The sequence below is a fragment of the Myotis nattereri genome (assembly GCF_964212035.1).
Source record: "Myotis nattereri genome assembly, chromosome: 3".
Taxonomy (NCBI): Eukaryota; Metazoa; Chordata; class Mammalia; order Chiroptera; family Vespertilionidae; genus Myotis; species Myotis nattereri.
The window spans coordinates 191,721,538-191,737,197 of NC_138077.1; the positions used below are offsets into that span (position 1 = coordinate 191,721,538).

The 15,660-nt window shown below is 42.7% G+C and overlaps 1 protein-coding gene across 4 annotated transcripts in view; it reads left to right on the forward strand.

The window, feature by feature from the left end:
- INPP5B (inositol polyphosphate-5-phosphatase B) overlaps positions 1 to 15,660 on the forward strand; it is a gene marked incomplete at its 5' end in the record, with an annotated part of 53,975 nt that overhangs the window by 22,270 nt on the left and 16,045 nt on the right. For all 4 annotated transcript variants that reach the window (XM_081086524.1, XM_081086521.1, XM_081086523.1 and 1 more), the window contains 6 exons: positions 9,183 to 9,279; positions 11,203 to 11,370; positions 12,154 to 12,255; positions 13,189 to 13,303; positions 13,650 to 13,766; positions 14,406 to 14,593. In XM_081086524.1, the coding sequence (XP_080942650.1) occupies positions 9,183 to 9,279; positions 11,203 to 11,370; positions 12,154 to 12,255; positions 13,189 to 13,303; positions 13,650 to 13,766; positions 14,406 to 14,593 (787 nt within the window). The remainder of the gene's footprint in view (positions 1 to 9,182; positions 9,280 to 11,202; positions 11,371 to 12,153; positions 12,256 to 13,188; positions 13,304 to 13,649; positions 13,767 to 14,405; positions 14,594 to 15,660) is intronic.

Below are 15,660 nucleotides of genomic sequence, written 5' to 3' on the forward strand. Positions count from 1 at the left end.
AACACATTGGAAAACCAAGGCCAGAAGTACCCTCTGACGTTTCAGGGGTACCAAGGAAGGAGAGGTTAGGCCACGTCCAGTTCTTCTCACAATCCACCATTAGTGACCAGTCCCAGCTCATTGGTCTACCATCCATTTAACATTTCTTTTTCCTCCTATCACACCAAGGCCATGCTTTTTAGGTAGCTAGAATTTTTAGCCTTAATTTTTAGGTGATTAGCAATACATTAAAAAAATTTTTTAAGAGACATAGAAATTTCATTAAACAATTTTAAATAACAAAGATACATATTTAAGCAATAAGGACAGATCAATTTACAGAAGCAGAGACAGCGTACAATTTAAACCACAGCTTTGGGTAAACACATTATCTAGAACCTAGGTTAAACTTAGGCATATCCTGGGTCTCCCGAACACTGAGTTGGCAAGTTAACTGGAGCCCTTTAAGATCAGTATGAAACCACAGTTTCTACCCGAAATATTGTACTTTAGAAATTAGATTACTGCTATCAGTTCCTTTTAAAGACTTTGATATAACCTTTAATTGTCCTTAGTTTAAGGAAAGCAGGGTTTTCTAGATTTAAGAGATTGGCTTAAAAATAAATCCCCAAGGCAAGCACACTTCCTGCCCCATCCACATTTCTGCAGCAAAACTCCGCCTTAAAGCTCCACCCCTGACTAAATCAGAGGGAGGGGCCTTTGCTCTTTAAACTGGTCCTTGTATCAAAAATCTTCAGTTGAGGTCACAAAGTCAATCCTCCCTTCTCAATCAGACCAATAAGCAAAGGCATTTAGTTATTATAATTACAGAACTTTTCCCAATTCAATCTGAACCTTAAACTTTTAGCTGGCAAGTCAAGTATTCAGCATTTCTTAATCAGTAACATTTTTAAGAATAAACTTCAAAAATGCAAGACATGTTAGCATTTGTTCAATTTAGCAAACTCCCAAAGCCTTGGGCTGCCTTTGACTGGAAACAGGTAACCATTAAAATGCAAATTAGTTACATTCTTTCTCCCAAGGATGAGAAACTGGGAAGCAAACTGGTCTCCAGAAGTTGCCGCTGGTGGGAAATTTCCACCCACCTGCTTGTTCTGTTGGGGGAAGGGAGGCTAGCCCTTCCTCCATTAAGAAAAGCTTTCTTAACAAAGGACCAACCAGTTTTTTTTGTTGTTGTTTTTTCTCCTTTGGAAAAACTGTTCTTTATTATGGAAATGCCAATCCTGCTGCTAGAATTTAGCTAGCATCTTTTTTCCCTGGGTGAATGATTAGTCGTGGGATCCATCCTTCACATTTGAAAGGAGATTCCAGCTTAAAACTCTATCCAAAAATGGATGGTGCGCACATTAGTTTTAAGCCAGCTTTTCTCCTTACACGTGCACAGAAATCCCAGACACATTTACTTGGGGAGGGGGTGACCTGTTTTCACAGATCTTCAGACGGCCGCCCGACCGCCACACAAAGGAGGGGAGAGGGCAGTCCCCCTCCCTCCACACTCACACACTTTCACCAGACATTCATTCAGAGTTTAAACAATAACAACTTCCCAACTCCTGAGGGAGCTCTACAGCCTCCCCCAAGCTCCTTGAAATGATCTATCACAATACCCAAAGGAGCAGTCTGAGTCCATCATAACGTCCATCCAGCAAGTCTACAAAATAAAACGGAAACACAAACTAAAGGGCCCAAAAAAAGTACAGCCTTCCAACTCCATGGAAGCAAAAACTGAAAGCTAGACGATGGCTGCACGCCAACCAGCGGGAGCAACCTGCCTTGTCTCAGATAGAGGGGTTCCTACAGACCTTCCGACTCTGCGGAAGCAAAAATGCACCCCTTCAGATGGAGGATCGAGGCGTCCGTCCCCTGACTCCTCCCGCCTGTGGCCCCCCCAGTGCGTCCACCTTAGACCATTTACAGGCATTACAGACTTCAGAAGTGAGCTCACACAGGACAGAACACACAGAACAGAATAGATAACACACAGACACTTACCGCGGTCAGTCAGACTCTCCGAATCGGGGTCCCTCGTGAGTCTTGGGGGTCCTGCACGAGCTCCCAAATGTTATGCCCAGATTTCAAGACTCCCCAAAGATCCACCAGGGAGCACTAAATCCGATGCAAAAGCAGAGAGTCTTTTATACAAGTTTGCTTGGTTCCCCCCCCCCCCCCCCCCCCCGCCTCCATTACTGGATGCAAGAGAGAGCCCCGAGTCCCAAGAGAACAAAGAATTTATAGGGCTTGGGGTTGGGGGTGGGGGCAGGGTGCAGCTAGGGTCTGGTTACACAAAGACAGGGGAGTGGCTAGCATACTTTTGGCCTTGGGCTAGTTTCCCCCGCTTTCCCATTGGCCGAGATAAGGGCAGGCTGAGTAACTGATACATTCTGCAGCTTTTTCTTGGAAGAGGGGTTAAGGACACAGCTACCAGTCCTGTTCTGTCCTTTCACCCCTGTCTGAGTGAGTGCAGGGATGGCAGTGATGGCCCTGGAAGGGCGTCCTGTCCAGGGTGGTTCTCACATTGTGCCTTGAGCTGCCAGGTCTTTATTTAGAAGGTTGGTGATGTTTTTTGACCAGAAATATGCTGTAGGAACTTAACTCTTATATTGATTAGCAGATGGCAAAATTGGTTTCCTTATGTCATTTTGCTTAAAGGCACATTTTCAAAGACCCTGTGGATGACATGAAGTAAGGACTTACTGTAATGGGGAACAGGCCCCATTGCAGAGAGTTAAGAAGAGGCTGGGAGGTGAGGCGGAGACTAGATAAGCCTTTCAAAGAGTTTTGAGTTCAGTCCCCAGTCTGCCTTAAAAAAAAAAAAAATAATAATAATAATAGTAATAATAATAATGATAAATGTTATTATAGAATCCTTTGAGGTTTTCAGAAAAATTGTGAGGATAGTACAAAGAGATCCATGTATGTCCCACACTCAGTTTCCCCATCTGATATTAGTGATGACACATTTTTCATAATGAACCAATATTGATACATTATTGTTATTAACTGAAGTTCATATTTTATTCACATTGCCTTTGTTTTTACATAATGCCCTTTTTCTGTTCTAGGGCCCCACCTAGGTTACCACATTATATCTAGTCATCATGTCTCCTTTGGCTTCTCTAGGCTGCAACTATTTCTCAGACTTTTTGATTTTGGTGACCATGACAGTTTTGAGGAGTGCTGGTCAGGTAGTTTGTAGAATGACTCTCAATTTGGGTTTGCCTGGTATTTTTCTCATGATTAGACTGGGGTTATAGGTTGGGGGAGGAAGGCAATGGGAGTCAAGTATCATTCTCATCACGTTATATTAAGGCTGTGCTATCAACATGACTTCTCACTGTGGATATGAACCTTAGTCTCCTGGCTGAGGTCATGTTGGTCAGGTTTCTCCAGGGTTGTTGGCCTCACCCCTCACGCCCCTTTCCCTACTGTCCTCTTTGGAAGGATGTCACCATGTGCAGCCCATACTTAAGGAGTGGGCAATTGTGCTTCACCTCCCTGAATGCAGAATATTTGCCTAAATTATTTGGAATTCTTCATAGAAGATTTGTCTTTTCTCCTCTATTCATTTTTTAAATTTTTAAAAAAATTGATTTCAGAGAGGAAAGGAGAGGGAGAGAGAGATAGAAACATCAATGATGAGAGAGAATCATTAATTGGCTGCCTCCTGTGTACAGAAGAGCAAAGAAATACCAAGCACGCTTCCTAGAGAAAGGGAGGAACCCATTTATTAACACTAGTGGACTCTGGGAATAATTTCCAAATCAGAGTGAAGTAACACTCAGAGGCTTCGCTTTTTATAACCTTGTGGGGTCATTGTCTTGCAGATATGGTTCCGCCCCCTTTCATGGGCTTACAGGAAGGCCCCCAGGTGTTGATGATCTGTCCTGGGGCCAGCGATAATGACTCCCCTCCCCCCCACCCCCCAGGGCAATGCATTGTTCAAGTTTTTATGGCCTGACAAGCCTTGCAAGACTTTGGGGAAGGAGGCAATGACTTTAATTATAGGTCATCAGGAATGCACACTGAGCTTATTGGCATGAATTCCAATTGCTAGCTCCCAAAATATCAGGGTTACATTTGAATTAGCCCTTTTTAGCCTTCTCACTGCACACCCCACACTGGGGGTCGAGCCCAAAACCCGGGCATGTGCCCTGACCGGGAATCGAACCATGACCTCCTGGTTTGATTGCATAGGTCAATGCTCAACCACTGAGCCATGCCGGCCGGACTATTCATTTTTAAAAAATATATATATTTTATTGATTTTTTACGGAGAGGAAGGGAGAGAGATAGAAACATCAATGAGAGAGAAACATCGATCAGCCGCCTCCTGCACACCTCCCACTGGGGATGTGCCCGCAACCCAGGTACATGCCCTTGACCAAAGTCGAACCTGGGACCCCTCAGTCCAAAGGCCAACGCTCTATCCACTGAGCCAAACTGGTTATGGCCGGACTATTCATTTTTATATTATTATTTATTTATATCACTATGGACCGCTGGGTATTTATTTTATACTTTGAATTATAACCCAGTACTGCTTTTTTTATTTTGTTGCTCAAATTGTTCCAACTGTGGCCATTGGAGCTCTTTCAGTTGGGTCCTGTGTCACTTTGACATGCCCCCATCATTGTGGGATTTTTTTTGTTTTTGTTTTTTGAGCATGCTCTTATTTTCTGGTACTACAAAATGCTCCAGGCTCATCTTTTATACTTCTTGCCTCATTCCTAAAATAACCGTATCTCAAGGAGCCCTGGTTCCTTATATTGGAGAATGAACTAGAAACCAAGATCTGGGCATAAAGTGTGGTTGTTGCTATCGGTATGTTCTTGCTTCTGAGCCCTCCTCGCTGACAGAGCAAGGAAATATATGTGTGCATACTTACCTGTGTGTATTTCTATGTGTACCACCTGTATTTATATTTAGGTAACCTGAGTTCATATTGATTTCTCCAGCTCTAATTCATTACCACCTGGATCATTCTGGCTTCCTCCCCTTGCTTACTGGAACGTCCCACTCGGACAGTGAGACACCTAGCTCCCACCATCCACCACCCATTTACTTAGTTGTTCAACTCCAGTATACATGTGTAATGGTGTCAGCCTTATCAGCTAGAGTATAGTACTCACGTACAGTCCCTTCTACCTTTAGTCTTACAGACTTCACTCATTTCAAAAATTACTTAGGTAAGCACTTTTTCTTCTACCCACTTCAGTGAGGTTGTTTCATACATATACAATATAATTAGATTCTTTTGTAATTTCACTTCAGGATCCCCTGTCCTCAGAAATAACTTTTAAAATTTGCATACATTAAGGTCCATTCTTTGTTCTGTAAAGTTCCTTGGGTTTTGAAACCCACAGAAAACGTCATGTATCCACCATTACAGTTACTTACAGAATAGTTTCACTGCCCTAAAAAGCCCTCTGTGGCCTGGCCAGTGTGACTCAGTGTTTGAGCATGGACCTATCAACCAGGAGGTCACGGTTCGATTCCCCGTGAGGTCACATGCCTGGGTTGTGGGCTTGATCCCCGGTAGGGGGCAAGCAGGAGGCAGCCAATCAATGATTCTCTCTCATCACTGATGTTTCCGTGTCTCTCTCTCTCTCTGCATCCTTTCCTTTCTGAAATCAATAATAAAAAAATGTTTTTTTAAAAAAGTCCCCTATGCGTCACTTATTTAACCCTTACCTCTCTCCTCCTATCCTCTGGCCATCACTGATCTATTTACCCTCCCTATAGTTCTTATCTTTTTGGAATGGTATATAATTGGAATCATATACCGATAATATTTAGCCTTTTCAGACTGGCTTCTTTTACTTAGCGATATACATTTAATATTCATGTCTTTTGTGGCTTGATAACTCATTCTTTTAAAAAAAATGATTTGAGAGAGAGAAAGGGGGAGAGAGAGGAAAAAAAAACCCCACACTGATTTATTGTTCCACTTACTTATGCATTCATTGGTTGATTCTGACTGGGGATCAAACCCGCAACCTTGGTGTATCCGGACGACACGCTAACCGACCAGGGCCTCAGTCTTTTTTATTGCTAAATGATATTTCATTATCGGGATGTACCACAGTTTGGTTATCCAGTCACCTGTTAAATGACATCTTGCTGGTTCCAGTTTTTGATGATTATGAATACAGCTGCTATAATTATTTGCATGCAGGTTTTTGTGTGGACCTAGATCTTCAAATCAATAAATACTTAGGAGCATGATTGCTGGTCATATGGTAAGACTATGTCCAGCTTTGTAAGAAACTGCCAGACTGCTTCCAAAGCAGCCATACCATTTTCCACTTCTACAGTCAATGAAGGAGAGTTACTGTTGCTCCACATCCTTGCCTGCAGTTGGTATTGTCAGTATTCTGGATTTCAACCGTTCTAAGAGGTGTCCGTATATGCCATTCACTAACTTACTAGTAAATACCTTGGCTCTCTAACCTTTAGAGTAAAGCAAGAGAGCTGGAATCCAGTGGGGATTTGGTTTCTAGAAATAACTAACCATGGGATTGTAGAATTTTAGAAACAACCTATTCTGGTTTTCTCTGTCTTATTTTTGTTATATGCTGAAGACAATGAGAAGGTGACCTGAAATATTCCAAAAGAACTCTTCCGGCCTGAATTCAGATGTTATATATTTATATAAGGCACATAAGATCCACGTTCATCCAGTATGTCCTATTGAGTTGTTGAGGGATTGAACTGCTTATAATATACTGTCTGGTGTGCTGGATGATGGCGATGCAGTGATTAGTCAATCAGACATAGTCTTGTCCTCAGTAAGTTTACAGTCTATCTGGGGAGACAAACGAGTTACAATGCACAGCAATCAGGGCTGTGATGGGGGAAGTATAGGGAGCTGTGGGAACACCAGTGTCAGGGGAGGCACCTGACCCATCTAGGAGGGGTCAGAGAGGCTTCTTAGAAGAAATAACTTCTAAGATTGGCCTACCGCAGCGGATTGGCTAACGGTAGTTCGTGGGCCAAATCCAGCTTGCTGCCGGCTTTTGTACCCCCTGTGAACTAAGAATAATTTTTATATTTTAAAATGTTGAAAAGAATCAAAAGAGAATAATATTTTGTGATGTGAAAATTATAAAATATCCAAGTTTCAGTGACCATAAATGAAGTTTATTGGAATACAGCCATGCCCATGGCTGCTTTTGCATACTAGGCAGAGCTGAGTAGTTGTAACTGTATGGTCTACAAAACCTAGAACATTTTCTCTCTGGTGCTTTACAGAAAACGTTTGCTGACCCCAGGCCACAGGATGATAGGAGTTAGCTGTGTAAAGCAGAGCAAGGAAGAAAGAAGTCGGTTTCTAATGGGGTCTTTGTATAACTGCAGTACCTTTAATATACTTTGAATATGGCATTGAAGGAGGTAGGGGGCCAGAGGTGTGCAGGATCTCCACTGGAAAGAGACTTGACAGCCATATTAAGGGGTTTGGTTTTATCAGTGGGGGGATTTTAAAAGGTTTTAACAGATCATATTTCCTTTTTCAAAAAATCCTTTTGTCACAGTGTAGAGATTGGGTTAGAGAGAGTGGGGTGAGAACGGAGACAGGGAGACTTGTTGAGGTGTATGTATTTTTTTTTAAAGTATATTTGTATTGATTTCAGAGAGGAAGGGAAAGGGAGAGAGATATAGAAACATCAATGATGAGAGAGAATCATTGATTGGCTGCCTCCTGCATAACCTCCACTGGGGATCGAGCCCACAACTTGGCCATATGCCCTGACCGGGAATTGAACTGTGACCTTCTGGTTCATAGGTTGACACTCAACCACTGAGCCACGCTGGCTGGGCCTCAGTGAGGTTTTCAGAGTCATTCAGGGAGATATTGGTAAACTGGATTGGTATAGTGACATTGGGGATAGGAATAGATTGATTTGAGAGGCATTGAGGAAGCAAAATTGAAAGGCCTAGGTGATTCACTGGAGGCATTGAAATGTAATTATTTTCATGTTTCAAATGATTGTGTTTTCTTTTCAACTCCAAAGTTTGTTTGCTTTTTTCTGGATCATGTGAATGCATGGTTGAAAAGTCCATGTTTAGTAATAGTCTTCAGAGCAAAATTCTTTAGTGATGTTTCATGCCTCTGGTGCCCCTTGAAACTTGTGTATTAAAGCAGCATCTCTCTTTGGCCTCTTCATGCTGTTTCCTGTTGACAAGGGATCTGGGTTTTAAGGAGCAGAGAAGTTATTGGCAGATTAATGTTCTAATTATTAACTTTCTAATTATCTTGGTTTAACAACTTCCCCTAATATTTCTTTGTTGCAAGTCCTTGGGCTCTTTGGTTTTCAAGGCAATTTGTTGACACTGACAAGCTCTTCTCATTCTTGAGGGCACTTAGGCCCTTTCCAGTTTTAGATATCTAACCCTTGCCTTTTCGTCCTTGGAATTGAAGTGCCACTTGCAGTAAGTGGTAATAAGATCTTATATTTCACTAGAGGCCCAGCGCACGAAATTCATGCACATGTACGGTCCCCAGGCCTGGCCTGCAATCTGGGCCATCTTCCTGGGCTGCTGGCAGCTGGCCCCGCCCCCTGCTGCCACCCACCCCTGGTTCCCCATTCCCTATCTGGCGATAGGAGCCTGCCAGCTGGGGCAGTTCCTACACTGAGCGCCTGCCCCCTGGTGGTCAGTGCACGTCATAGCAACTGGTCATTCTGCTGTTCGGTCAATTTGCATATTACCCTTTTATTATATAGGGTAATATGTTGTGTTGTCTCAGAATGCTTACTCACATGTCAATTATTTGATCCCTATAATAAACCTGTGAGGAGGGCAGCACAGGCCAAATTACTGAGATTTGGAGAGGTTAGATGACTTTTATAGTCAAAGGACAATAAATAGTAGAGCTGGTGATAGAACTAAGGTCTGCAGATATCATAGCTTTATTCATTCTATAGTGCACTCTTGTCTCCAAGAAAAAGGAGTGTTATGTGTTCAGCAGTAGACAGCTGGATGAAAATTTTTTTTCTTTCTTCTTGGTATATGTGTTGTGGGAGCTTCACCCAGGCACCAACAAAACATAGGCTTTCCTATGTTTTTGAGTAACATGTGGACTACCAGTAATGCCTAGTATGATTTGAGAAACTGTGGTCTGTATGCTAAAGTATATGTGAGAGTATACGTAACTATGTTTTAATTCTTTCCCCCCCACTTAGGTGGTTCTCACTTGGACAATTTGAGGCCAAATGGGAAAGGCATGTTTGTGGACCAAAGCTCCCGGGGTCAGGATAAACCAGAAAACTTGCTCACAAGGTAATCAGCTCTCCCTTCACTGCTACCTCTTAGGACTGAGGTTTTCTTCATTATAGAACTGAAACCATTCCTGTGAATGAGGTAAGTTGTCCCAGGGTAGCTGGCCTAAGAAATGTTGGATATTTATTGAGCACTTACTGTGTATGCCAATAGTTACCCAAGTTATCTTATTTTAACCTGAGAGGTAGGTACTATTATTTTTCTGTCTTACAGCTAAGGAAACAGGTGAGAAGAGAGGTTGTAAAACTCACCCAACATCTAGAACTAGCAAGTGGCAGATCTAGGATTTGAAACTGGCATCTAAATCTATCTTAGAAATGCAGATTAGAAACGTTTTGATTTCTCCCTCCCATTCTTTCAAGACTTTGCTGACGCTGAAGAGTCTTCTTTTTCCCATTTTTATTTACCCCTTTCTTTTTTCCTGATGTGCTGTTATATTTAGTATGTACTCTAGTGCACCCTACTGATCATGGCCAGAGTCTTCTGGTCAAGATAAAACTACTTTATTATGTCAGTATTTTAATTTTGCAATTAAGCTGCAATGAACAGATCCTGAACTTTAAGTGAACCCAGGTCTGTCATTCTCAATTCACCTTTGATCCTTCTTGGTACAACACAGATACATTTTTACATAGCCTTAATTAATACAGGGTGGGGCAAAAGTAGGTTTACAGTTGTTCCTATGGAAAATAATACAATGATTAATAAATGATAATACAATGTGTACTCACAACTGTAAGCCTACTTTTTTTTTTTTTTTTTTCAAATATATTTTATTGATTTTTTACAGAGAGGAAGGGAGAGAGACAGAGAGCTAGAAACATCGATGAGAGAGAAACATCGATCAGCTGCCTCCTGCACATCCCCCACTGGGGATATGCCCGCAACCCAGGCACATGCCCTTGACCGGAATCGAACCCGGGACCCTTCAGTCCGCAGGCCGACGCTCCATCCACTGAGCCAAACCAGTTTCGGCTGTAAGCCTACTTTTACCCCACCCTGTATGTACATGACAAGAGTTATATCAAACACTTAAGTGGCATTTATTTAGTGTCAGAAACTACTTCAAGTGCTTTATAGATATTAATTCATTGAGTGATTTTCAACAAAAGTTTCTGGAGCTATTATTATGATTCTGTTAGGTAAGTGTCAAATTTTGTTTAATTTTAAAGTTAGCATTTGAATAATTTTTAATATGACTAAAACTACACAAATCGAACCCGCAACCCAGGGATGTACCCTGACCGGGAGTTGAACCCACAGCCTTTTGGTTCATGGGATGCTGCTCCAACCAACTGAGCCACACTGGCCAAGGCTGGATTGTTTCACAGTCTTGTTATGTGAGGCACTCTCACCATCCAGCTGCGTGAATCATTAATGATGCTGGGTCTCATTGTTTCCCATTTGAAAAAATGAAGGGATTAGATTACAGTATCTTCAAGGTCCCCTTCTGGTCTGAGATTCTATGAATGTATTTTCAGAAACCCTCTGGACCAATGTACTGTCTAATCAACAACATGTAGGTTTACTTAATTCCACATAGAAGTAATATTGTTTTAGCAAATAAGTTTTACATTAGCCTCCTTTTGCCTTCTGTGACTCAGATGCTTGTGTGTGGAAACTTCTAGCTTTATGTTTATGTCATGAAGGACTCATCAAAATATGATAACAGCCCTGACTGGTTTGGCTCAATGGATAGAGCATTGGCCTGCGGACTGAAGAGTCCCAGGTTCGATTCCGGTCAAGGGCATGTACCTTGGTTGTGGGCACATCCCCGGTAGGGGGTATGCAGGAGGCAGCTGATTGATGTTGCTCTTTCATCGATGTTTCTAACTCTCTATCCCTCTCCCTTCCTCTCTGTAAAAAATCAATAAAATATATTTTAAAAAATATGATAACAAAATTTTTTTTCTGTTTTTCTAGACAGACTAAATCCAAGTTGGAAATTACCGACATGGTTCGCTCTTGCACTATCACAGTCTCAGACAAGGCTCATATTTTGTCGATGCAGAAGTTTGGACTGCGAGAAACACTGGTGAAATCACTTCTGATGCAGAAAGAGGAGGATTATACCTATATCCAGAACTTCAGGTAGCTAACTGGCTCTTAGACTGTTTCCAAAGGAAAAGGATCATTCAACTCTCTGAAATTTAAGCACTTACCTCCACCCCCAGGACCTTGGATTTGAAAGCAAATCCTACTACAGATCTCTCCCTTCATTTTCTAAAATGAGTGATTTCATTCACTCTTCATTTGCAGGCGTTTATTCTGTGCCTTTTCGGCCGGGCACTCTGGTGGGTGTGGTGCAGTGGGAGTGACACAGCTTGCAGCATAGTTACAGCAATATTTGAAGAGCTATATGGATACTAAAAAAGGAATGTAGCCTACCCTTGGTCGTTATGGGCCTTTGAAGAAAGTCATTTAAATTGAAGTTAGTGTTTGGTAATCTTTTTAGACAGGGTTACTGAAAGTTGAATGAATCAAGGTTGCATGATTCTGCTAGATCTTTTTAAATTATTGCACTGCGATCATAAGACAAAGTAACATTGCTTCTAGGGATAGAAATAGTCAATTATGGTGAGTACTGCTGTTGCTTTCCTTCTGAAAGTAATTACCAAGGTACTTTTCACTTCTGAAGCATTTGCAGGGTAAAGAATTATCTTGTGGATTATAGTTCTCTAAGGGCTGTTAGAGCTAAGTAGGAATGTTCAGAGTAGGCCTGCGCTGTTTGATGTTATCACACAAGCAACAAATATCACAGTAGACTGCAGTCATTGGTATAGGTTAGATGTGACCTTTCTTAAGTCTTAAAATGCTTTCCCTGGTTGTCTCCATGGTCTTCCTGAGTGACCGATTGATTTTCTTTGGTGACAGGTTTTTTGTGGGGACATACAATGTGAATGGACAGTCCCCCAAAGAATGCCTCCGGCCCTGGCTAAGTCACGGTATCCAGGCCCCAGATGTATACTGTGTAGGGTGAGTGTTTCTCTTCCAGTTGCTTCTACATTCTCAAACGTATAGCTGTAGCTGAAGGGATGGGGACATGAAGATGAGGTGGGCAAAAGTAGGTCTACAGTTGTTCCTATGGAAAATAATACAATTAACAAATAATAATACAAGAATAAGCTGTGTTTTATGTACTCACAACTTTAAACCTACTTTTGCCCATTCCTTATATACTGGACTCTTCACAGCAGGTGAAGGAATTGACGAATAAGTATGTGCTTAGTAACAGCTGCTTCTCTATTTGATGCTCTCCCTCATAGTTAAACACATTTCTGGCACTCTTAAAGTGATGTGCTTGGCACTTAAATGCTAGTATTGAATTTTTTAGTATAATCCTCTGTTAAAATCACTGCACCTTGAATTGATTTTCATTACTTAGACATTCAACACTTTTGGTCATGAAGCAAAGAATATTTTTTTGCCAGGGAAGGAAGGTTAGTGTAAAAAAAAAAAAAGAAGAAAAAAAAAAAGCCCCACCAGTCAGCCCTTTTTGTTTCACACTTAGCATCCTACTACCCCTATACTGGGCACTGTTGATGGGGACAGGGCAGCGAAGAAGCCTGTATGGTAAAGTGGAAAGGCCTAGAATTTGGAATGTATGTAGACCTGGGTTTGAACCCATTTGCCGCTTGGTGCTTGTGTGAACTCGTGACCTCAGATGTAAAGTGCAGATGCTTCCAACGGCATCACAGGCTGTTATGAAGCGGGAATGGCCTGCTGCTGTGACAGCCCTGGTAAGTGCCTTAGCACTTTGACCCTCGGCCCTGAGTGTTCTTTTCTTTTCTCTTGCGGGTTCTGCAGTGTAGCCAGAAGGCTAGGATTTACGCACCCAAACCGATCTTAGGACGTGTCATCTTGTACATTACCTTTCTCTACTTTCTTACTTCTGGCTTCTCCTAATAGGTTCCAGGAACTTGATCTGAGTAAGGAGGCCTTTTTCTTCCATGACACCCCAAAGGAGGAAGAGTGGTTTAAAGCTGTATCAGAGAGCCTTCATCCAGATGCCAAGTATGCAAAGGTAAGAGAGGAGTCAGGGACCTTTGAATGTTAGGTTGCCACGCAGGGAAGTTAAGACAGTATTACACATTCTCCCCAAGCCAGTCCTGATTATCCTGCTATTTTCAGTTCTAGGTCCTCCAGAGGAGGCACCTGTGGGTGGGCAGGATGCAGGTCTTGGCACTTGTAGGCTAAGCTGTCACGTAGCAAGCTAAGTGAGTTGGATGGGTGATTACCCTGGGTCCTCGTGTGGAGGAGATACATGACACTCTCAGCCAGCTTCGAGACCACTTCTCCTTTGGGATCTTTATTTCTGTTTCCGACTTCTGTTTAATGCCGTGACTTGAGTGTTTGGCTCTGTTTTCCAGGTGAAGTTCATCCGACTGGTTGGGATAATGCTGCTGTTATATGTCAAACAGGAACATGCAGCGTACATCTCTGAAATGGAAGCTGAGACTGTGGGGACAGGAATCATGGGGAGGATGGTGAGTTCTTGGTGGTATGTTTGGCACACTGAGGGCCTTGATCCCTGAGGTTTTGACCCCACTTCTCATGATACCTTGATGCATGTGTCCCAGCGAGGAGGCTGGTATTAGAAGATGAATTGTACCCTCAGCAGGACTGGACTGAGCAGACCATTTACAGATGGTATTTTAGGGAATTGCTGGCTAATTTGCCCAACTAGCAGGGATCCTCATGTTTACTGCACACTAGAGTTTCGAGTTTATTCTCCCATTTAATCCATGAAATAGGTTGCAGAAACTATATTGGGTCACAGGAAAAGAAAGAATGCTGATGCAGATTTGCCATTTCCTCTTCTTCTTGAGGCCATTAAAGTCCTGCATTTAGATTCTACTGCTAGAGCCTCCTGTGGAGAAGGGAGAGCATGTGATTTTCCTGGGATTTCATGAAAAGTGGACTCCGCTTGCCACGGACCGGCTAGTCATTCTGCCTCCTTGAATTTGTTTTCTTGTAAAATGCAGACAGTAATACTGCTTTACTTACCTCACAGGGTTATTACGAAGACTAGTTAAGAGAAAAACGTTTTGAAAGTTTGCCGGTTTAAGCAACTGACATAATTAAACAACCGTCTAAACTGGATTTCTCTGGGCTCCTCTTCGTAGGGTAACAAAGGAGGAGTGGCGATCAGGTTCCAGTTCCACAATACCAGCATCTGCATCGTGAATTCGCACTTGGCAGCCCACACAGAAGAGTACGAGAGGAGGAACCAGGACTATAAAGACATTTGCTCTCGAATGCAGTTTAGTCAGGTTGACCCGAGCCTTCCCCCTCTCACCATCAGCAAGCACGAGTGAGTCTGGACTTCTACCCCGCACAGGTCACGACGCCCGGTGTTTTGTTAGGGAGGTGACAGGGGGAGGCTTCCCACTGCTGGAGTGGGGGCTCGGTTACACACGGATCATTGGGAAGGTTTAGTTTCCTAATTTACCATCTGGCAGACCTCTAGAATTCTTCTCAAATCATTTGTCCCGGGAAAATGTTTAAGACTTATTTGAATGTGGGCCTGCTTTGATACAGCACCACAATGAAAGCAACCAAAGAGCGAGCATCTCAACTCCAGGCTTTAGAAGTATGTTTCAGGATTTTATGCATCTGTTCTTCCCAGGAGCATATGTAGTTGAGAATGACTGCATTTGTCTGCCTTCACTTAGTCTTTCAGACCTCAACTTTATAAAGCTGTAGTTGCAGCTGCTTGGAGCATCTTGTGCTAATTTTTGTCTATCTTTTTATTTCGTTTATCTCTAAAACTTCCTATATGTCTAAATTCAAGGCATATGAGAATTTCTGACTTGAAAGTAACACTTGAAGCTTGTGCCACTTCTTTTATAAAGAGGAAGAGCCGCTGGGGCCATGGTGTCTGCCAGGGAGCATACAGAGTCCAGCCTCTCATCCTGCCTGCTGCCATGGTGGAACTGTCTTGAACTCATTGGTGTCCCAGAAGCTGACAGGATGGCTTTCCTTCTTCAGGGAACCTAGCAGGGAATGTGTCTTCCATTCTGCTAAGTCTGCAGCATCCTAGTTTGTGAGGTTGCAACTTGCATGTCAGTTTGTCTGCTTTTATTTGGGGGGGTGTTTGCTGCTGTGCAGACTCTCTCCTGACTTGGTTGCTGCTTCTCGTGGAGCACTATTGGACTTTATGGGATGTGCAGTGTTACTGAGGAGCATTCCTTTATCTTTTCCCCCAAAGCATCAGGTGTCATAAAATACCTGTCACACTGAGCCAACCGATGCTATGGTGGTGCTTAAACCCCGATTCTACTGTAGAGGTTGAGCTTTGTTTCAGAATAACTCAGCTCTAGAAACAAAGGCGGGGGGTGTGTTTTGTGGACTGGAGTGTGCGTGGAGGCAGAGGCAACA